Here is a 24,244-nt window from a genome sequence, read left to right as displayed (position 1 = left end):
GGTCTATGTAAACATGACTCCTTGTAAAAAAGGTGTCAGTTTTGTTGCCAGATAGAAGGGTAAAAAACCAATTATCAATTGTTAGATGTATACCTCAGTGGTCATTCATCTGTGGTTGCCTTTCAATGCAAATACATAATTTACAGTCTTTTATCAATCCACCGCTGCGTGACATCATCCCCACGTACATCATCATGCTAGTGAGTGTGGCGTGTTTAAAAGAATGCCCAGGATCGGTTCAGATATATATTCGGATATTATAATTCCACCGATGTTGGTGGCCACGAATCAAAGTGAGATCACTAGGTTAGAGCAGCGAGACGCTAAGATGTTTTGATTATAATAAACAGACTAATTACATATATCATACAAAATGTGAGCTCTCCAAATAGTTTTTTTCTCAAAATAGGCTTTCACGTGACCATGGTTTTGCTAAATGCGCCTGCCTGGAATGTTGGCCTTTATCAACCTTGCCAGACACGTAGGCACAGCAATTCCTCATGCTATATTTAGCTGCTGCACTCCTTAAATATTCTCATATATGCTGATGCGTGCAATACTCGACCTCTCCATGGTACTCAAGGGTCGTTGGTGAAGGATGGTTTTAAAACCGTCGTGATACAGTGGTACTTTTCTTCCTCGCAAGTTATTTTCCAATTGCGCCATTGGGGTCATGCCACTCGATATTGATACTTTAATTCTGAATTCTCCCAGCTACCAGTGCACCGCCATGTGTTGAAGATGGCTCTAGAAGAAAATGCAACAGATTTCTGAATTAAACTTCAGTCGCCCTTTTTATCTCTACGAGGGGACACACCTTGTGTATGCTATGCAGGGGAGTATTTGTGGACATGTTGAGCAAACATTATTTTTTTGCGGAGCTGAAATATACTGCATATAAAAGCAAATTTAATGGTCATGCTTTGGGGCGGATTTCAATGGTGACTGGGCGGAGACCAACTCTTTATGCCAGTATTTGAAAACCTGTTTAATCACGTGGTGCAAACACTGGATTAGAACCCAGGATTTTTGCGGTGTCAATACAGTGCTTGGACACGACATTGTCCCCCTAAAAACAACCTAGCCACCTCCGCATTGACACACTTTAACACATTTATACCATTGCCAAATCCAATAGCTGCTTCAGCTGAAAGGTTAACCTCGTGCAAGAAACAAAAACTCCCTCGAGGTGTGGCTCGTCTCCGGTTGCCAAGAGATGCATGTCCCTACGTGACATCACGACGGGTGCAGATCTGGCACTATGCCCAGTGTCGCAGAGAAATCGGACACCGGCGAACGTGTCCCGGGCTTTAAGTTGCAGGGGGCAGGGGGAACCCAAAGTTAGCTGGACACACGAAACCGGCGCAGTGCTGCAGCAGTCCGCCGAGTGGGTCCGCCGAGTGGGTCCGCTGCACTGCACAGGGCCCCGGGCATCTTCATCGCGTGAGAAGGAAGCCAAACCTGCGCGCTCTTTAGTTCCGGCGCGTGCAAATAGACGCGTTAAAGATGTCGGACCAGACCGCGTTCGACACCAATGTGGAGACGCTCACCCGGTTTGTGCTGGAGGAGGGCCGCAAGGCGAAGGGGACCGGGGAGCTCAACCAGCTGCTCACCGCTCTGCTCACCTCCATCAAGGCCATCACCTCGGCCGTGCGCAAAGCCGGCCTCGCTCACCTGTGAGTTCCGCGACACGCTTCGTTCGCACCACGCGCCGCGCTCATGCTTACGCACTGTGGAAATGTTACTCTCGAAGGGTCAACCTTGCTCCGAGTCTGGAAAATAGTTCGGAATCAGAATCCTTATTTAGATTGGAGGGATCCGATGAGTTTTGTAGCTCTCTTTCACAGATGTCCAGTAGGTTCACAGATGTTCAGTCGTTTCCGCAAACACCGAATATTCATTCATGGAGGTGGCTGGGCATTGCAATACAGTTCCTCTTGAAAAATAAATTCGAGATTCGGGCTTTTATGGCTAAAGTGACATTATTTATCAAGAGGCTTATTTCACAAAATCCCTCTCATGTAATAATATGAGTACCACTTATTTTGAAATTAACAGATGCTGTCCTTCTGACTCTCCCTCGTCATTGGAATGTGGAATTTCCATCGCTGGCTCAGGAATGCTGATGGAAATTAGCTTCACCAATGCCATAGTTGGTGCAAAACACTTTTAACTTTTCTGCTATTATACTCATTGATGTTCATTAAACTCACACCGCAAAAATAATCTTCATCGTGTAATTCTTACTATATTATTAAAGAAATCTTACAGTCACACGAAAGCAAAATATATTTGTTTGCAAACCAAATAGTACCATATGCAGTTGTTCTTACTTAATGTCGATGCATTGCTGCTGTGGTGACTTTGCACAGGTTAACGCAATAAACATGGAACGTTGGGTCCAACGTTGGTCCAACGGTTCCAACCACATGCCAACGTTGACCTAAAGTTGCGTGTTTACTGGGCAAGTTGGTGCAGAAAGTATTGTCAGCTAAACATTTCTGTTGTTTCCCAGTAGCCTTTGTTCAAACCAGGGTTTCCCAAATATAAATCTTCGTTTCCTACTAATGTGCTCATTTCCAAATTTCACCAGTATGCATTGTGTGGCGATCGAAACGTCGTGATCTATGATTCTTTTTCTACCTACGTGACTTTACCGAAAGAACCAAAGAGTGGATTCCTGCAGTCACGAAAGCTTCAAATCAAGATGAAGATAGAACTCTTGTGTGTATGTGTATTTACGTATGTTTTCTCCACATAATGTGCTGTGTAGTTATCTTAATTTGAACCAGCCCTTTTTGCATCGGGTGGAACTTTATTTGCAATAATAATGAGCGTGCAGTGTGTACGACTTCATTTGTATTCAAATGGAAAAGATTGGTAAGTGTGGAAAGGGGCTGGGTGGTGGGTCATGAGGACTACAGTTTGGGAATCCCTGTTTTAAAATAAGCAACCTTGAACCTTTTTTTGTCCCCTGTCATTGAATCTCCTTAACCTTCAACAAAGAACGTCCCTGATGTTTTGCTAAACGCGCCTACCTCACCAGATATGCAGGAGGTCGTGGGTTCGATCCCGACCCTGACGCCTGTTGTATATTCGGAGTTTGCGCGTCTCTCTCCCAGTGGTCGCGTGGATTTTTCTCCAAATTTAGAATCAACATGCGTTCAGAGTACTTGGCCGCTATAAATGTCCACATGATAAGCCACTTCGTTGAGCTATCATTTGTGGCCAGGTCGCTTCTGAAAAAAAGCTACATAGCTCAGTGGTCATTGCCTGGTAAAATGAAATAAGAAATAAACGTTTGATTTAGGAAGAAATAGCGTCAGCAATGCATATCAAGTTGCTCAAATATAATTAGTAGTGGAATACAATTACAATACGGACTGAGATGAATGCCATTTCATTGCTCATTCGGCAGGGAGACACGAACATGTTTTGATAATAAGTATAACAAAGACACTGACCGGCTCATTGTGAGCTTGTGTAAAGACTACAAGGCTAAGTTTGCGTGCGTTTAAGAGAAAGGCGACTCATGCGTAACCACTAGCCACAGCATTTGCTGATGGCACTGCCAAGCTACTTGATGCAGTGGTGAAACGTCGTTGGCATGGGCCCTGGTGCAAAGGATGAACTGGGGCCCCCAACTAGCACGGCTGGCTACGTACGGTGCTAAAGAAGTTCAACCTACATATTACTGACATGGGCCCCTCCAGTCGGGGGCCACCAGTGCAAATAGCACCGCCTGAACGCACGATAGCGACGCCACCGACTACGAACGGAGAGACACCGAACAGACAGCTGTCTGTGCAAGCCAGACATTCCGGTCACGATGCTCCCAGAATATCCGGGGTCGAGAGGCGTGTCTCGTGTCCTCCGGCTGTGACATATATAACAGCCAAATAAACACATGCGATGCATTGTGCATAAAGCTTTGCTTTGCTGTTTATTGCCTTTTTTTATCCCAAGTTATATTACGTGTATTTTCGCGTGCACTTTTCCACACGTGCAATCCGCATTTCATCGTGAAATGAAGAAATCATAATATGCAACTCTCACCGTAAGTTATTGTGATCAGCAATTGCTGTAATGCCCAGGAAGATGGAATCACGTAAATACTTTGACCTTTCTTCATCCACACATCTGTTATATGCCTTGAAAAAATATATAATTAGTGTGACAATCAAAACATGTTTATTAATTGTCATTGCTGGAATTTATTTAAAATGTAAAACCAAATTTAGGAATGAATTTTTTGTGCATTTCGTAATGACCAGGCTGAGAACACCAACTCAGAAGGTAGATGTCAAGATTTGAATCCGGGATCTCAGCAGTGAAAACTCACAACTTTGATGAGGATCAAGTCCAACGAACCCACCGAGCCATATCAAAGCTTTGATTTAGCAAATCAAACAAGTAAACTTCACGTTGTGCTGTATCAGGGAGTCTCAAAATGAAGCCCTCAGAATCTCACGAAGTCTGTGGTTGCAATTAGATAAGAATGCTGAAATATTGATGCATTAACGCTAACATTTGGCTCATGGGAAGGCATGTGGCCTGAGATTTTGTGAAAACATAGGTCACGTGAGTCGAAACAAAAAAACATTAGCTTTCGACTTCTCTGAGAGACCTGTGGTGATAAACAGAAATTATTTGGGGCCAGCTATGTTTCAAATAACGTGCAAAAAAGTTATTTAAAAAAATATTGTTTCGTCTTTTTTTCCTGCTGTGCTTTTGGCATCATGTAGTGAGGCAAAGTGATTATTCGGAACTTTCTAAACTTAGTCCATCACCTCGTGTTAGCAAAAGCTTCGTGGAAAGGGACATCACAGCTACTTCCAAGACCCCGTCAAGTCATTGCCTTGCCCGAACACGTTCTCTCTGGACCCCACTGTACAGAAATGTTCATGTCACGGCAGTCAAGTTGGTATATTTCATTCTCAGGAATGGACTGTAGCCAAGTTAAGCAAATAAATAATTTTAACAGGAGGTCTTAAAATACTCTTTGGTTCTTTTGGTAAAGTGACGGAGGTATAAAATAAAATCCACAGAGTATGGATTCCTGCAGTCACGAAAGCTTCAAATCAGGTGTTAAAATGTTCAAACACAAACTAGATGCCTATTGCATCAAGTTTGCATTAACCACGTACCTGTGGAAAAGCATGCAAAAACAAACGTGCTCTGATAATGTTAGCATTGCCTTTGAAACAGATTGGCCAACACCACAGACAGCCTTCTTCATACTATGAGACCTTCTTTACCAGTGACAAAATATAGTAGTAGGTTTTTACCCTTTCAACTGGTAAAGGAGATCTCATAGTGTAAATGCTTACCCCGAGCTCTCAATACTCTGATAGTGCGCTGTTTTTGAGTTGTACGCCTTTTGGCGTCATCTGGTCCAACACCAATGGAGACTAGGCTCTAAGAAAAGCTGTCTCGGGTGTGGATCAATCAACTTCAAGGACAGTGCATATCATTATCATCGTTGTTTTTGTTTGCATTTTGACTGCTTGTGTTGTGGTTATTGCAAACATGATGCCTTGTATAAAGGTGTCAGTTTTTGTACCAGTTGAAAGGGTAAAAACCCTACTACTATAACCTTCTTCATGGCATTGTCTCACCAGTGTTAGACCAGAGAACACCAAAAAGCGAACACTACAAAGGCAATGTAAGTATCAAAGTGTGAACAGCTCGGGTTGAGCAGCTGTATCTATAACTGAACGTAACGGTCAGTGACGATCCGATATGAGTCACGCTTGACCAGGCGATGACCGCCTCCACCCTTCAGGTATGGCATCGCAGGCAACATCAACGTCACCGGTGACGAGGTGAAGAAACTCGACGTTTTGTCCAACGACCTGGTCATCAACATGCTCAAGGCCTCCTTCTCCACGTGCGTGCTGGTCTCCGAGGAGAACGAGAAGGCCATCATCGTGGAGCCCGAGAAGCAGGTAAGGGGTGGGGGAGACGGTACAACAACGAGGCCCCCCACGTCCACACAGAAGCCCTCGGTAGTCCAGCCACAGACACGCGTGGTCGGCATTCGCAACAGGCGCCATAATTGGCACTGCCACCAGAAATTCGTCGTCTTGCCACTTTTGGTTCAAACGTTGTGTTAAAACCAGTGGAATAACAGATTCTTGGATCGTGACATGCAACACAAGCCTGATGATTTATACACAATTGTAAATGTCACACAGTGAGCATGGATTCAAATTAAGACTGCTCTCGCATGGGGCTTGGAACACACGTATGGTTTCGTCTTAATTTAAACTGGCTCTTTAGGTCATGTGGGACACAGATCTCTATTTTAAGCAGACCTGGCTCCATGTCATGTTACACAGACAACGACCCCCCATATACTGTAGCCTTAACAGACGATTGGGGCAAATGCTGAGAGCGAGCACATATTAAGGTGGGCAAGGTACATGCCAGGGTGGGTGGCCAACACTACGCCCAGCCACCTTTGTCTCCACAGTGGGGATGTTTACACACAGCAACAGATGATTATTTAAGGCTGAGCAGATCTTAGGGAGGCCCAGGAAAGGTGCAAATATTCGCCACTGATGCATATTGGTCGTGAGCATGGAATGGAACTCGGTTCGCCGGGTTAGGGCTATTCGGGACAGAGAGATCAGCGCTTTAATTTGAATCAGTGCTGACTGTATGATGATGGACTGTTGTTTAGCAATCATCAGGCATGTTTGGTGTGGAACTACATTGTTTTTTTCCAAAGATACATTTGTAAAAATTGTAAAGATATAAGCCAACTGTGGTGGGTTGACAGGTGCGGGTTTTGGGAAATCCTGACACAGTTTTGCCGTTTTGCACAATAAAGTCCCGTTTTGTGAACTGGTATTGATGGGGCCTAATTCCAGGTGGCTCTGTCTGCCTTGAACTCTAGGGCAAGTACGTCGTCTGCTTTGACCCTCTTGATGGCTCCTCCAACATCGACTGCCTTGAGTCCATCGGGACCATTTTCGCCATCTACAAGAAGGTGTGATCACTCGCGACTAAGTGCTACTGTGTTGAGAAACCCCCCCTCCCCAATAATTTTCGAATTGCTGCTCCTAATTTTCTGCGGTTACCACTGTATATGACTGTCTTATTTGCAAGACTTTAGTGAGTGATCAACGAAGGGAAGTTTATTTTTTTGAGTTTGTGAAACCAAAAGTAATCGTATCACTACTGGATTCATGATGCCACCCAATTGTAGTTTTTCTTTTATTTCCACTGCACAGCAAAGGGCGGTGACATGGCCCGGCCATGGCACGTTCCCAACTTGTTGCAGCGGCCTCATGGTTCGAATCCAGCGGCCGCCCTGGTTATCGCTGCGCGTGCATTAGCCGTAGAATACTCCACGCCATCTGCTTCGCAACGGCTCTTAAAGATCCCGTGAGGTCATTCGCAAGAGTAGACACAATTTTGGGCTTAGTTACCAAATTTGAAAAACTCGCAAATTAATGAATTGGGATTATACAGTGCAGTGAGTCGTCCTCCCTATAACGTGCGTTCACACAACGCGTTTTCGCTATAATGCGGTTATTCCATTCAAGAACACTGTTCGCACAACGCGGAAGACGTTTACCCTTATAACGTGCACCGTTACAAAGCAGTTTCTGAGCAGTTGACGGTGAACTTTTTTGAGCTGTGTGGCTGAGCGGGTTCGATACAGGATGCGGAATGATACAGAACGCAGCGGTGTACCCCCATCTCAGTTATTTGTCCCCATATAGGATGACTGCAGGCTGATTTTATAGTGTACATGAGATTCAGTAAGAGTAATTCCTCGCTTAATGCGGTTTTCGCTTCAACCCGGCACTTTTCAGGAATGCATCGACCGCGTCAAAAAAACAAACAAACAAACACCTTGTGACAGATCCAACACAGAAGATCTCTGGGTTTGATCTTTCACAAAGCTCATAGTCCATCCTAAACCCATCCACTGCACACACCGTGGCTTATGCGTATGCCTGATGTGCAAATGGAAAATTATAAATTATCCAGTGTGCGACTGTGGTTATCCCCAACAGACCATGCAACGTACAATGACGCAATGCCCGAGCCACACATACGAAGGAGACATCGCAGCGATACACTCCGTTGCTCCTGACACGGTTATCTGGCTTGATAACCATGTGAATGTGAAATTGTAGCTGCTGCTCTGCATCTGCATCATCAGCAATCGGACAGAAGAAGAAACACGAGCAGTTACTGTCCTGTACACAGCAATCGCCCCCTTCTGCGAAAATTTGAAAATGCAAAACTCAAAGCGGCTATCCTGGGTAAATAAGCCTGATTATAACAGCAAGAAACTCCATTTCCCCGTCTGTAAGTCAGTCACAGTTGTCCGATTAAGGGTTCCATTCTGACAGAGAAGAAACCAGCGAACGATGGGATTATTATTCATGATGAGCTCAATACGATGCGATATTTGTCAATAACACTGCGACGAAAATAGTATCCACCGTTTTACTCTTATTCTGATTTCTATTCCCATTCCTTTAATTGTTCCGTTAAAGTTACCTTTTTTTTTTTACAAAATTTTTACGCAATTCGTGTAACTAGTCAGGGACAGACGGAGGAGAGAATCCACTGTTAGTGTCTCGCATAGCACGCAACGGCAATTAAAAAAAAACTAGACACATTCGTCAATAACATTGCCTTCGAAAAATAAATATACATGTAAAAGAAGCGACGTTTTAGGCAATGGGCTTTCTTCACGGCACACAGATCAGATGCCGGAGATGGTATCTGTGTTTGTACACCACTGTCAAAAAGCAGGAACTGCGTCATATAGAACGTTTAATTCTAAAGGCAGTTTAGCACGGCTGCGTCCAGCAGATGGCAACCCTGGATCAGTGATGGATCCCAGTGAAGTTAAAGTTTCAAGAGGACCTCTCTGCTTTGACTCGCTATTCATCACTTTTCCCGTACAGTGCATATTGGGGTGGTTCTGTTGCATAATTGGTGATGCGCTGCGCCATGAACCCAATACCCAAAGTTCGATCCCTGGCCAAGAGCCCAAAGCCAATCGCTTGGCGTTTGAGGGCTTTAATTAATTAAGGCAACGAGGGTTGGTGGAGTCGCACAAATGTTGTGAACCCCCCATGGGTGTAGAGGTGCCATATTCTGGTTTTGCAGTCCAGGAAAATGTGGACTGATCACCATCCGTTCCATCTACACGAGATAGCGTTTCCTCCTCGTACGCGTGGGTTTCCTCCGGGTGGGCTGAAAACATCTTAATATGCTAAGGCCGCAGAGCCTGGGTAAATGTTGATTGTGTCATCTCACTGCCTTCCCCGCTTGTCTGTGGTTTCCTCGCGCCTGTGAGTCGTTTTCTCTCTTCGTGAGCGAGCGAACAATGCGCAGCGAGTGACAATTGAATGTATTATCATCGTAACATCAGTGGCGAGTGATGTGCGTGCTGATACTGGGTCACCCCCTTCTCTAAAGCCGCACTGACCAGGTCAAACAACCCCATGGTCAACATGGCCTGGGAGATATCTCTGAATTATATTATTAAAGATTCATTTTTGTTCACGTTTAGTGTGCTGAACGTTGCATGCAGGCCTGCAGTGGGCCACTAGAGGACAGTGGTTAGTCACACGTGCATCTAGTAAAGATTTAGATAAAAAATATCAATGCCACAATTTCACAATTGTTAATGTTGCAAGAGAAGCCACTTTAAATGTCGTGGGGGATTTTTATTTTCTCTTTCAAAGCAGCCAATGGACGCGTTACACAACAATCTGGGGCGCGTTGAAACGCAATCCCATGAATGGTGTGCCAACGTTTGGCAAGAGGCCTGCTTTGTAGACCCAAGCCCATCGTTGTTCACACGTAGCAGACGTGGAAAATTGTCATCTAGTGGAGCAGTGTTACCAACTCATTAGTGCGGAAAGTCGACAAATAACCCCAAAAAATTCTAGATAGACCCAAAGCCATCAACATTTTCATTCGACAACTTTGCAAGCGTCCATTGCTATTTTAACTTTTGATTTTATTTTACCACAACTACATAGCTCTTTTTCAGAAGCGACTTGGCCACGACTAATAGTTCAGCAAAGTGGCTCATCACGTGGACATTTATCGCAGCCAAATACTCTCAACGTATGATTCTAAATGTGGAGGGAAAAAGTGAAGGACCCGGAGAAAAATCCACGCGACCACGGGGAGAGAGACGCGAACACATTCCTGCGGAGGGAGCTGGTAGGAACGTTGGGTTGCTCGGTCAATGGCCAGGGTCAACGGCGGCGTGGTGTATTCCGCAAATATTCCCGACTGTGAGGGCGGGCACAAGCCAGCGTGAGTAGGTTAAACGTTGAGTTTTATAAGGGAACCACGGGGTGACCAGCCCCTCCCCACCCAGCCCCACCCAACCCCACCCTCCCCATTCAGCCCCTTCCCACCCTCCCCACCCAGCCCCACCCTCCCCACCCAGCCCCTCCCCACCCTCCCCACCCAGCCCCTCCCTCCCCATCCAGCCCTTCCTGCACGACGGACGGACACAATAATCCCCTGTGGGCTGGTGGAACCAGTGGGTTCCTACCAGTAAAACTCCAAATATACAGCAGCAGGCGTCAGGGTTGAACCCGCGCTCTCCTGCATACCAGGCGTTGCGGGTAACATATCGCCCCAAGTGTCAAACGCAGTAAACTGATACAGAACCCTCCATAAATACGTACATGGAATCGTTCCTAAACCTGCCTATGTCCTCATACAAGAAAGTCACTCGACTCGCCAACCTCACTTTTATACCCCGACACAATGAGGGAGTTTCAACCCAGTACCTGCTAGATCGTCAAATGTCCTTGTTGGGTCCAACTTCAATTATCTATATCTCGGGAATGGAATGTCGGATTGACCTGCAATGTGTGTGGTATCTTTCTTTGTCAACGACAAAGCTGTCGCACGAAATGTCATAGGGGTTTGCTGAAGGATATTCTTGATTGATTTGGTATGAAATGACCTGTACACAAACACTCCCTTATAACCCCGATGAGAGCCCTTAATTCACAGCTGCTGCTGATGTTGCTTCCACCACCGCCACTGCTGCTGTTGTGTTCGTGCCCATTTTGGGGAGCGGGGACCCGATTATCTGAACTGGTCCTGGGCCTCCCCTAAGTCGGCTCAGCCTCAAATGAGCACCTCGTGCGGTGTGTAGTATACATTGCCACTGGGGAGACAAAGGCGGCCGGGCGTGGTTGCTGTCCACCCACCCTCGTGTTTCCGTGCCAGCCTCCATAGGTGCTGCTACTCGCTAGACAGCATTTGCCCCAACAGTCTGTTAACGGCTATACGGGGGATCTTTGTTGATGCCTTCGTGTGCAGGTGTCGGAGGAGGGCGTCGCCGTCTCTGAGAAGGACGCCCTGCAGCCCGGCCGCAACATTGTGGCGGCCGGGTACGCCCTGTACGGCAGCGCCACCCTCGTGGCCCTCACCACGGGCCAGGGACTCAACTTCTTCATGCTCGATCCGGTGCGTGGTCGGGGGCCGTGGATGGCTCGATCCGTCTGGCCCCGGGGTGGGCAACCGGCGGCTCCGGAACCGCATGCGGCTCTTTAAAGGGCTGCTTCGTGATGTTATTTTTTTTTATCAAGGGCCACCGTCTCGTATTCACGTTGCATTGCGGCTCTTGAAATATTGAGCTTTTTGACCGAATTCGAAAAAATGGGTCTTCTTATTTTTTGGTTGCCAACCTCCTGGTGTGGTCCCATTGGGAGAAACAGGTCAAGCGAGGCCTTGGTCTCATCGTCGAGCATGAATTTAGTTCGCTAAAATTGTTTTTGTTTTGCTCAACGAGTGGAGAACCAATAGTTGCTCTTCAATGAAAAAAAATGAGAGACAGCTGTCAGAATTTCTTTTTTATATCTACCTGGAGGAATCCGATGAGCTATAAAGCTCTTTTCACCGACGTCCAGTAGGGGCACGGGGTCAGAACGCTACAACAACCATTTCCATGCCCTTCTCACACTCTTCTTGTTCTCGGAAGCACGAAAATTATCTGCTTTTTGTGTAATACATCATAAAACGGCACGATGAAATGTCACGTGAGGGTTTAAATTGTACAGTATATTCACGAGGATTTAGGGAATATTCTGGTGAAAGAATTACATTAACAGAAGCACAAACTGAAAAGTTAGAGATATTTTTAATTAACCGTGGTCAGTCTCCTGTATTCGTTAGTCCCACCTTGTATTTTTATTAAATGTCTTCTGAACTTCTTCCGACGTTTCGGTTTAACTTAATGTCAGTTCACCCAGCTAGTGTTTGTGGAAAGGTCCCGCAGCAGCCACTAACAACAACAACAACAAGAGTTATCGTTGGGGTAGAGAGGAGCCCAGTCAGCAGCCAGCTAGGAAACTCGAGGCATAGATTATTTGTAATAGTTGTACGATTTATTTGGCAATGGTTTTTTAGGATATTTTGTAAAGGTGCCCTGAAATGCTCGATACTTTGTATTGTACATCGTATTGTGTCCTCTGTTGTTACAATGCCTGGAACACCCATGGGAACCTATCAGCTTTGCTCACTGATCTCTTGCATACCTGTCAACTCCTTATCAGTGCCCTACCTTATTACAGACCAATTCAAACCTTATTGGTCACCCCGTGCCCCTTATACATCTCAACGTTCATCCTACAAAGTCCCATCGCAAGAGAGAAACACAAACAAATAGACAGCAAAAATGTTGCCCGTATTGAAACGGCCGTACGCCGTATGGACCTGAAAACTCAATTTCCCTGTACATGACTACGGGTAAACCGTGTGGGTTGATAGCTATGCTCCTGTATAATTAACACTCCACGCATGTGCAGTGGTTTTGCGTATTTTCCCTTGCGCACCACCACAAATGACACACTCGTGTGTGTGTGTGGAGGTCACGCTGACTCATAACAGACAAACATACATTGCCCCTTGACCTGTTGGGCAGTTGCCATTATTCAGGGAAGGGTTGTTGTTGTTGGCCTACACGTGATACAATTACATCGTGAACACAAATATAGACTGTACGTTTTTATTAATTGTTTAAATCGTAGCAATTTATGTCATTTGATTTAACCAGGCTAGATCTAAAGAGACCAGTATAGTCTTAGTTGCAAGAGTATGTAGGTTGCGTTTCTTTCGCACCACCATACGTAGCCAACTGTGCTAATCGGAGGTGCAGTGTTGAGTCTATGGGCAGTGCTGAGTCTGTGGGTATTGTTAGTCTATGGGCAGTGCTGAGTCTATGGGTATTGTTAGTCTATGGGCAGTGCTGAGTCTATGGGTATTGTTAGTCTATGGGCAGTGCTGAGTCTATGGGTATTGTTAGTCTATGGGCAGTGCTGAGTCTGTGGGTATTGTTAGTCTATGGGCAGTGCTGAGTCTATGGGTATTGTTAGTCTATGGGCAGTGCTGAGTCTGTGGGTATTGTTAGTCTATGTGCAGTGCTGAGTCTATGGGTATTGTTAGTCTATGTGCAGTGCTGAGTCTATGGGTATTGTTAGTATATGGGGCAGTGCTGAGTCTATGGGTTGTTAGTCTATGGGGCACAGTGCTGAGTCTATGGGTATTGTTAGTCTATGGGCAGTGCTGAGTCTATGGGTATTGTTAGTCTATGTGCAGTGCTGAGTCTATGGATATTGTTAGTCTATGGGCAGTGCTGAGTCTATGGGTATTGTTAGTCTATGTGCAGTGCTGAGTCTATGGGTATTGTTAGTCTATGTGCAGTGCTGAGTCTATGGGTATTGTTAGTCTATGTGCAGTGCTGAGTCTATGGGTATTGTTAGTCTATGTGCAGTGCTGAGTCTATGGGTATTGTTAGTCTATGGGCAGTGCTGAGTCTATGGGTATTGTTAGTCTATGTGCAGTGCTGAGTCTATGGATATTGTTAGTCTATGGGCAGTGCTGAGTCTATGGGTATTGTTAGTCTATGGGCAGTGCTAAGTCTATGGATATTGTTAGTCTATGGGCAGTGCTGAGTCTATGGATATTGTTAGTCTATGTGCAGTGCTGAGTCTATGGATATTGTTAGTCTATGGGCAGTGCTGAGTCTATGGGTATTGTTAGTCTATGTGCAGTGCTGAGTCTATGGATATTGTTAGTCTATGGGCAGTGCTGAGTCTATGGGTATTGTTAGTCTATGGGCAGTGCTGAGTCTATGGGTATTGTTAGTCTATGGGCAGTGCTGAGTCTATGGGTATTGTTAGTCTATGGGCAGTGCTGAGTCTATGGGTATTGTTAGTCTATGGGCAGTATTATGTTGAACTTTGTTCGCGCCGTACGTAGCCAACTGTGCTCATCGGCGGTGTGGACCTGGCTCACTATTGGTTGTTGATGCCCAGCAGAGCACGACAATAATGCAGGCCATAGGCGGAATTTCAGGCTGTAGAATACACACATAGTAACCGACGTATGTTATCGATTTCAATTAATCCATAATGGAGTTTTTTTTGGGTTAGATCGCGTAAATATGTAAATGTGTCGTTAAACCATCTTTAAGCAATGAAAATAAAATAGCCAGTGTTGTTGTTTCCCCGATTCCTTTCTCCACTATGACCACATTTAGGCCATCGGAGAATTCATTTTGGTGGAGAGAAACGTGAAGATCAAGAAGAAAGGCAAAATCTTCAGCCTCAACGAGGGCTACGCCAAGTACTTTGACCCAGCGTTGACCGAGTACATTCAAAAGAAGAAATTCCCAGAGGTGAGTTATGGAACACGCCTGCGGTTTCACTCGGAACGTACCCCACCCACCGGACAGGTTTGATCACAGCAGCCACTTCTAATGCGTGCACTGTGCATCAACAACCCGAGCTTAATGTCACTGTCAGACTGCAGAAGGCGCGTGACTTGTAACCACAGCCAGACAAAAGACGGACAGTATACTGGATGCGATATGCCGGGTACGGAAATATTTTCCGCGTGCTGGACTCGGACAGAGTTTTTAAATGCATCCCCTGTATCGGATAATCAACCACCAAATAACAATCAACGACTTACAGCCCTTCGTTAATCCACTGCTTGAGCAAGGCACCCCGAGGCCGTGTTGGTTGTTTGACCACAACTCACCACAATATGTCGCAGTTCTTGCCAGTGTCAGAATATAACAATAGGTTTTACCCTCGCTGGCCATAAAACAGCTGTGTTAAGATGTTAAAACACCAACTAAAATCCATTTTCAAGGAATCCTGTCTGCATTAACCACACGTGCTTGTGGTTAATGCAGACAGGATAAAACCTAATTTTGACTAAGGCTCAAAATAAACTAGGCTCAAAAGAAAGCTGTCTCTGGTGTGGACCAATCACTTTCAAAGGCAATGCATATACTACCAGAGTATGTTTGTTTATTTGCATGTTCACCACAAGTACGTGTGGTTAATGCAGACAGGATTTCTTAAAAAAGGATTCTGTTTTGTGTTTTAACATCTTAACACAGCTGTTTATAGCCAGCAAGAGTACTACATATTCTTATATATCTCACCACACTGGTGAGTTTCGGTTCGTGAAGGTGAGGCGAAGGCAGGAGTCCAGGACCAGTTCCGCTATCACCCTCCACTCACGTCAGCTTTGCCCGGGAGTCAAACTCAGGTTATTGGGTTCATGCCGGCAGCAGTGGTCGGGAATTGAACTCGGGTGATGTTATATCGTGCATAGCACTAATATCTGCGCCACCGCCACCACCGCTACCCCCAACGTGCAGCCTATTGGGAAATAACAAACTGTCATCATTCTCTTGTGGATGAACGTCTGCATGGAGTGGAGTTAAGGAAATATTGTTGACAAGTGTGGCCTCTTCACTCCAGCGAGAGGTTTCACAACTTGCTTGAATAATTCACATTGACCCTGTGACCCCCATCACCACCCACTGTTGGCTGATATTGGCCAAGCTATCTCACTACAACTCCGACTACAAACAACCAAACAAACACAAAAGAGCACGGCCTTTAGCACCAAGAGCTTACTACGTTAGATTACGCAGAATTCACATTTTTTTTCTGGCCAATGGTGTGACCGGCCGTATGTTGCCTCCTTGTTACGACCGAGGGGGTATTGGAATCATCGAGTAAACTTCGCTCATCAATTCCTCCGCCTCTTCCCTCACACTGCTGGGACTGCAGAGTTCCCTCCCATCGCGTCTCTTTTTCTTCATAAGCTTGCTCAATGCAACGCACGCATATTCGCGATGTATCTATTAGACCTCGTGGCTGCACGCCTGCCAATCGAGCACTGCGCAGGCGACGGTGTTCGTAGACCGCACGGACGGTCGTGAATCTCCATTCCCGTGGGTGTCGAGGAGGTTGCCATACCCTGGCTCACCAGGAGTAGGCAGGACGGCAATTGGACTTAATCTCCATCCGTTTCCATCCGTACGGGGATAGGGGTTGCCCCCACTCGCGCGTGGTATTTCCCCCGAGCCCTGCGGTTTCCTCCCACCTGAATAATAAACACTCGTCGTTTAATTGCCTAAAAACGTCTACAAATAAATCAATGAAACCGCATTTCAGGACCCTAATTAAAGAAGAGCCATACGACTCAGTGTGGCTTTCCTGGATACATAAATATTGTATTGGTATTTTTCAACAGTCCTGTTTGTTGTTTGCAACTGAGTTTTTGAGACTTTGGTCCTGTGCTCAGCAGCTGTAATTAAATAATCAACAAGACAGCGTCCGTCCCTGGCTGCAGTGGCCGCTTTCTGCTGTTTGCCGATTGTGTGGAAGCCTCAGAGAGATCACGTGCGACGATTGCTCACACAAGTTACATAAGCCGTCTGTCTGCAGGAGCGTGTCTCGTCACGAGATGGCTGTGTGGCTCTGAGGTCAGATGACTGAGCTGGCAACGACTGCTGGGATCCTTGGTTTGAATCCAAGACAGCTGCTTGTGGTGACAATGGGTTCTCCACTGTGTAGTGAGTCAATGGGCTCGGCCCGGTCCGCATAGGCTGTACAAAAAAAAACCCATCAGATCGAATTTGGTTCTGCATTTGTTATTGAGTAAATTGTATTTTCAAGAAATACAAATATTGGTTTGACTGTCGTGCATCAAACACTACTACCGTGTCCGTCCTGTGCTCGCTGAGCTGCATTGGCTTCCGGTTGCTGAACGAATACAGTTTAAGGTCGCACTCATTACACACAAATTACTTGCCACAAATGAACCACGATACCTTGCTGATCTCGTCAAGGAGAATAAACCATCACGCGGACTCCGGATTTTGGCGAGTCATCGAATAAAGGTCACTGCATCGCGCGCTTTAAGATGTGCTTCTGCGGCCGTCTGGAACGTTCTTCCTTCCGATATTAGGAAGCCACTGAAGCTCTGCACTTTCAATTCTATATTGACAACGAATTTATTTAAAATTGCTTTTTGTGTTGAGTTTGTTGTCCTTCCCCCCGCACCTCCGATTAACATGGTTGGCTACATATGGAGCGAAAGAAGTTCAACATACATACATGACTATGTAGCAACAAGACGGGTTCTGTAAATTCATGTCATGGATCTCACTCAACGATCTTCTCGCTCGACACCAGTGGTGAAGAATCTATGGCTCATGGGCCATATCCGTCCTGTGACTTCATTCCACTCGGCCTAAGGTCACACAACGCCGACCACTTCGAAACGGCCTTGCAGACGATAATTTATCCGTAACTGCGAGCATCTTAGCCGCGCCGATCGAATAGGAGAGGAGGAGTGATATTTTTTGACCTGGAAACAGCGTTTCTAACTCTCAGCGTGCTCAGTCGCGTCTCGTCATCCAGGTAGTTCCGAGCACACAGTCGACAGACACAGTCCGAGCACAATCAAAGTTCGGTGTCAGCTGCTGTGTGGTCGCCAAAGGCATTTGAATATCCTGTCTGGCCCCCAGTAGGGGAGATGGTTTTCCCACTGCTACTCTATCGAATTCCTTTGGCAGTCTTGATACCAACGCCAACATTCGATGACACCAACGCCAACATCCGATGACCGAATAGTTTAGGTACATTTAAACGTTCACTAACCCCCCCCCCCTCTTTCCGTGCACCTAATCATAATTTGCACTTATAAGGCACCTGTCACAAAAAAAGGTCCCAAGTCGCTGTGTGAGTAAAAATGAGAAATGTATTTAAAGAGAGAGCCGGGTGGCAGAATAAGAGCCAAAGAGAGAACAACACGATTTAGAAGAAAAGAAAACCATGTTTTTAAACGATGGGTTTTTGAGTGGGGATCTAAAGATGTGAGCGTGAGTGGGGAGCCTGCTCTCCACAGGTAGGGAGTTCCACAACCCACTACATCTGCTTTTACCATGTCATTCACTGACGTTGCTAAATTATGTTTAATGGTTATATAACTTATTTTATAAGTTTCACGTTGTATTGACTCGGGTACATTGCTTTGTTGACACAATTCATGACACCAAATGTCTCTCGCGAGTTTTATTAGGGCACCCATGCGTAAAGCGCTGGCAAGACGCCTTTTTTTGCCCGAGTGCCTCCACGGATATGGAGAGTAACCACCGCGTGATGGAGGGATCGTGTCGGGACCCACGCGACGCGCCTCACGAAGCCCCCTGCCTCTGCTGTCGCTCTCAGGACGGCAGTGCCCCCTACGGCGCCCGCTACGTGGGGTCCATGGTGGCCGACGTTCACCGGACCATCAAGTACGGCGGCATCTTCATGTACCCGGCAAACACCAAGAGCCCCAAGGGAAAGGTGCGACGCACAGGGCAACAACACAAGGGAGCCTGTTGACTTGGCGCGCAGTCAAAGCATTACGCACACTCATCTGCTGTCACGAGATGCGGGCTGTACGTGGGACGCGGAGCTATAATGGAAAACAAATTCCTGAGTAATCCTCACCACGATGAATTGTTACACGTACGCGCGTTACGGTAGTCGCCAAGTGATGAACTTTGCGCGAGATTCTATATTTTCTTCAGGGCTATACAATGCGATCATTAGACCTCCTTTGCCAGTACCAAAATATAATAATAGGGTCCCAAAATATAATAATAGGGTAGCCAATATTATATTTTGTAGATGCTTACCCCGATCCCTCATTACTTTGATAGTGGGATTGTCTTTGAGCTGTACGCCTTTTGGTGTCATCTGGTCTAGCACCAATTGAGACGAGGCTCTAAAGAAAGCTGTCTCAGGTGTGGACCACTCAGTTTCAAGGACAATGCATATATTATCAGAGTGTGTTTTTTGTTTGCATTTTGACCGCACGTATTGTGGTTAATGCAGACATGATTCCTCGTAAAAAGGTTTCAGTTTTGTTGCCAGAAAAAAAGGAGGATCAACCCTATTATTGTACAATGCGAGTTTGAAGTTTTATTAAAGAGGAAAATATTTATATATATAATTAAACTATGAGAACATTATTTGTCAGGAGCACTCTCGTGACATCACTGCAGTGACATCGAATTGAAAAGTACAAGATTGACGACTCAGAGGCACCCCGTGTATGCTCCTGACCATAACTTTAAATGCTTTTATTTTCATTCGCAGCTTTAAACACGACTCAGCTTAGGTATTTGTCTACAATACATATTTGTTTTTTATGTTCTAGATTTGAAGCTTTCGTGACTGCAAGGATTCATACTCTTAGGTTTTTTCGGTAAAGTCACGTAGGTAAAAATAAATAATAACAATAAAAACAATAGAAATAACAATAAAAATAAAATTATAAATCAGAAATGTTATTTCTATTATTATTTCTATTATTTGTATTGTTCTTATTTATGTTGCCTATATCTTTAAGTTATTAAGTTGGTGATTAAACGGACCAAAAGTATTCATCTGTGTAAACTTGCAACAGCTGCCCTTTGCTGCTTAGTGGTGGTGATATCACTTTGTCATTTGTGCCAGGCTAGGTGTACTTCGAGTGCATACTGTGTAGTTACTTTTGACTAGTTACCCCTCCACATTACCATAAATGGCAAAACACTGCACCAAGAAAATTAATAATTCGAATAAGCGTGTACGCACCCATCCACTTCGCGCAATGATATATTTTTATCTTCCAATCTTTTGTGTAACTATTTGCCAAACGTGATGAGACGAAGTGTCCAATCTGAAGTCTCACCGGACCAGCGCTTCGCCCCACGTGCTCGACAACAGCCTGCAGAATGGTTTCCTCGGGTTGAATTCTACCTCCACACCCCCCGGGGTTGTACTTTCTCACACTCCCTGGCGCTGAGAACTATTCGCTGCTGTTTAATCTTCAGAGCTAGAATTTAGCCAGACTGAGTGAAAACAAATCTTCTCATCCGATGCGGGTTTTTGTTGTTGCGCGTGCAGTCGTTTGGTGACCGGGATGAGACCACCAACTCGCTGCACTTAAGAGCCTGGTTTAGTCGCAGGCAGTGGCTGAAACTCGGATTCAAATCCCAGCATAACTCAGCGGAGCAGCCTCAGCTCTCTGACCCCCCAGAACCACACAGCCACCTCTGCGATTATCTTAAGAAGACTTCTGCAGCATGGAACCAAATCGAACTGCCGTGCCACCAAATATTATTTAACTTTAACTAAACTATTTTCATTTTTATTCTTTGGGTCTTTCGGTAAAGTCACGCAGATAGGTTCAAAGAAAATAAAACTAAATTTATTTGAACCTATCTACGTGACTTTACAGAAAACCCCAAAGAATATGAATTCCTGCAGTCACGAAAGCTTTCAGTCAAGATTTATTTTCATTTTACCAGGTAAGACCCACTGAGCTATGTAGCTCTTTTTCAGAAGCGACCTGGCCACGAATGATAGCTCAACGAAGTGGCTTATCACGTGGAAATTTCTAGCAGCCTAAAACTCTAAATGCATGCTTCTAAATGTGGAGGGGAAAACTGGAGGATCCGGAGAAAAATACACACGGCCACAGGGAGAGACATTCAAACTATAAATATACAGCAGGCTTCAGGGTCGGGATCGAACCCATGACCTCCTGCATACCAGGCGAGGTAGTTAACATCTCGTCACCATGGCCCTCAGCCGCGCCATTGTGGTGGACATTGAGAAATGCCCTAATGTCAGAATCTGAATCTTTATTTATACTGGAGGAATCCGATGAGCTATGAAGCTCTTTTTAACAGATGCCCCAATATGGTCACAGTGGCACTGCCGTTCTGACCCATCACCACCCTCCCCCTGCGCCCTTTCGCCGCCTTGCCCCGTGTGCGTAGCTGCGTCTCCTGTACGAGTGCAACCCGATGGCGTTCGTCATCGAGCAGGCGGGAGGCATCGCCACCACAGGCACTCAGCGCATCCTGGACGTCCAGCCCGAGACCATCCACCAGCGCGTGCCCTTCGCCGTGGGGTCACCCGACGACGTCAACGAGTACCTGGAGATCGTGAAGAAGCACGTGGAAAAGAAATAGGCGACGGGACCGTCGGTTAAACGATTAGGCACGTGACGATGCACAGACCCATTACGATCGCACCTTCCGGGCGCGCGCGCGACGGGCAGAATGGTGCGAGCGATTGTTCATGTTTGGCGAATTTTCGACCGCGACATCGGCGCACGGCCTCCTCTTTTGAATAATATTGGGATCTTCAGCGTCCACTTGTGCACAACCACAATTAATAAACAAAAACTGAACACGCTCGTCAATAACGTCGCCTTCAAAGGGAGACATAAAAGCATTAATAGGTAACGTTTCAGGCAATGGCCCTTCTTCACGTATAAAAGTGGCATTTCCTGAAATGTTGACGAGTGTCAAGGAGGAATTGCTTTATTGTTAATACTCCTGCAGCATTACCCAGTTTAGCTGAAATTTGAGACCTCTAAAACAAGCGGTAAACGCACTATCGCAAGGCTACATCACTGTGAGGTTACATTTAGAGTCATGGAGGACAAAACTACGCTTAAGCCACGAAAAAAACCCACAGAAATAATGCAAACGAGATAAAAAATAATTATAATTAGATGAAGGATTCTTCAATTGAACTGTGACCCCTCTTCCCACCAAATCGTGAAAATCCATTGAATCGCTGGAAAGGGAAGTGCATCGTCACATGCCTATTAACGTAAAGTCACGAAGCACGATGATCAAAAGCATTCGATTAAAACTGCCGAACCAAGGATTTTTATAACATCCCCAATCGTAGCTGGAGTAAGACAAAACATTCTGGCCGCACTTCGTTCTCGTCAACTTCCTAAAAATGCCGACGTCATTTTGGACACAACTCCCAACACGCTGCTCACCCACAAGCAAACATGTGCATCGCTCACGGAACGCGCGTGACTGCACGTGTCACAGTGCAACATTCCCCCAAAACCACCACCTCCTCCAACTACGTTTTCGCCCCCTCCAGTCATGCACTGTTCAGTCACCATCGGCCAGTGAAGAGGAAATGAGCCAGCAACGTTCTTTCGTCGTTGACGTGAGCAAATTCCGTTAGCCTCCCACGTGACCATTTTTTTAAAACTCTCATGCAGCAATGCATCACCCCACTGTTAGCAGAGGAGGAGATATCATATAACTTCTCTTGATACTGTATTCCCAAGTGACCTCTTAACCACACGAGGGCCGATTGCAATTATACACCCTGCTGTGGAGAAATGTGTAGTTTCGTAGCAGTAAAAGCAATCCGTGTATTCAGAGCTGGAATGAAGGCACATGAAGTAAAAAGCCAGTTTCACTGTGCTGTTATTTAAGACCTGACTTGACCCCAACAGCTCGGTACACTTGAGAACCTGGTTTATGGGTGGCTTCTCCAATACAAACCTAGGATCAGGCAGTGGTGGATCAGGCATATGCCCTCACCCCCCTCCAGACCCTGAAACATTTTCTTTTATTGATATTTTATCAGAGAAAATGCATTTAATGATTTTTTTGTATTAATCTAAGGCCCGATGAAACTGTTGAACATTTTAGGCCCACCCCCTGGTTATTAATCTGCCTCTGGTATCAGGATCCTCATCTAAAGCATCACGTATACTTTAAAGCATGGCACAATTGATCCAACTAGTTTTTAATCTTTATCTCGTCATAAATTCTTCGAGATTTAAATCATTCTTCAGTTAGTACTCACGTTCATTAACGCCACTGGTCTTAAAATAAAAATATATAATTGGGCAATGGCCCTTCACAGCAGAGTGGACAGTAAGGATTGGAGACTGTCCTTACCATTGGCCCAGTTAAGATTGTCTTTCAATAATATTAAATTACCAGTTTAATTTTAATTGGAACATGGTCACCAACATAATTGTAAATTTAAAAGTGTATTTATAAACACGTTTTTATTGTGTAAGGGTTTGTCTGTTACCCAATAGCTGCAAGTGTAACTATTCCTATGCCAATTTAAAAACCAGTAATCAGAAATACATTTTTGAAGGTTTAATCCTCATCAGGCCTCATGGTGTAAATTGCAGTCTCCAATCCCTATTATCCACCGTCTGGCCTCTTGGTGGCTGTGAAGGGCTTTTGCCAAAAACTTCACCTATTATATACAATATTTTATTTTTCGGCCACTTATGGACGAATGCGGAGTTATACAATGTGCACCCCTGCCAAAGCAGCATCACCAAATTAATTGTTCCAATTGCATGTGTTTTATGATTGAAGTGGTCCTCTGGGTTGCTTGTACCATCACACAGCTCAACCGTGATGCATACAAACACGGACAACCAATTCCTAGCGCCACCAATGCTCCCACATACCACGATGTTTATCGTCTCACAGGATACAGGGGTATTGTGCCAAGCAGTACGAACACTGTGCTGTAAGAAACTGTGCATGGATTCAAGTGGGGTGCAAAGGTTAACAGACATTACTGGATTTCAATTTAAAGCTTTCGTGACTGCAGGGATTCATATTATTGGTCATTTCGGTAAAGTCACGTAGAAGGGAAATAATAAAATAATAAAAATTTAACAATAAAATTCTCGACGTTTTGATTGCAACACAAGCAAATCATCAGGTGTGAAAACCACCGCCACTTTTCAAAAATGTTCTTGCTGTGGTTTTCACACCTGATGATTGCTTGTGTTGCAATCAAAACGTCGTGAGAATTTTAGTTGTATTTTTATTATTTTATTATTTCCCTTCTACGTGACTTTACCGAAAGAACCAAAAATAAGACATTACTAGCTCCGATCCCAACACTTTCCTCAAATCGGCACCCTTTCCCCACTCACTGTTAAAACAAAACTATACAATTACAAGATCTACAAACTGCTTCTTGTATGTTGTCATTTTTTTAACGTGACAAGACTGTGGAGTTTAACTTGGAGAATGACTCAACTCGTGTATGTCAACAAACGCATAACAATGCACCATAAAACA

General features: G+C 45.2%; 1 protein-coding gene across 1 annotated transcript; it reads left to right on the top strand.

Annotated features, from left to right (window-relative positions):
• The first annotated feature begins 1,309 nt into the window (after window positions 1–1,309).
• On the top strand, window positions 1,310–24,136 carry LOC133343699 (fructose-1,6-bisphosphatase isozyme 2-like). Its single transcript, XM_061553445.1, has 7 exons — window positions 1,310–1,676; window positions 5,786–5,948; window positions 6,902–6,994; window positions 11,332–11,478; window positions 14,552–14,689; window positions 18,552–18,671; window positions 21,140–24,136. The coding sequence occupies exons 1-7, from the start codon at window positions 1,507–1,509 to the stop codon at window positions 21,332–21,334; spliced, it is 1,026 nt and encodes a 341-aa protein (XP_061409429.1). The 5' UTR covers window positions 1,310–1,506; the 3' UTR covers window positions 21,335–24,136.
• The last annotated feature ends 108 nt before the right edge of the window (window positions 24,137–24,244 follow it).

This window comes from Lethenteron reissneri, chromosome 18 (assembly GCF_015708825.2).
Source record: "Lethenteron reissneri isolate LAM-NWPU_2019-01 chromosome 18, ASM1570882v1, whole genome shotgun sequence".
Lineage (NCBI taxonomy): Eukaryota > Metazoa > Chordata > Hyperoartia > Petromyzontiformes > Petromyzontidae > Lethenteron > Lethenteron reissneri.
This window is presented reverse-complemented; position numbering and strand designations above follow the sequence as displayed.

What these genes read in the sequence shown, in the direction of transcription:
- LOC133343699 (XM_061553445.1), top strand. Translation starts at nt 1,507, where the DNA reads ATGTCGGACCAGACCGCGTTCGACACCAATGTGGAGACGCTCACCCGG. An exon ending in AAAGCCGGCCTCGCTCACCT is followed by an intron (nt 1,677 to 5,785) that starts GTGAGTTCCGCG and finishes TCCACCCTTCAG; the next exon opens with GTATGGCATCGCAGGCAACA. An exon ending in TTTTCGCCATCTACAAGAAG is followed by an intron (nt 6,995 to 11,331) that starts GTGTGATCACTC and finishes CTTCGTGTGCAG; the next exon opens with GTGTCGGAGGAGGGCGTCGC.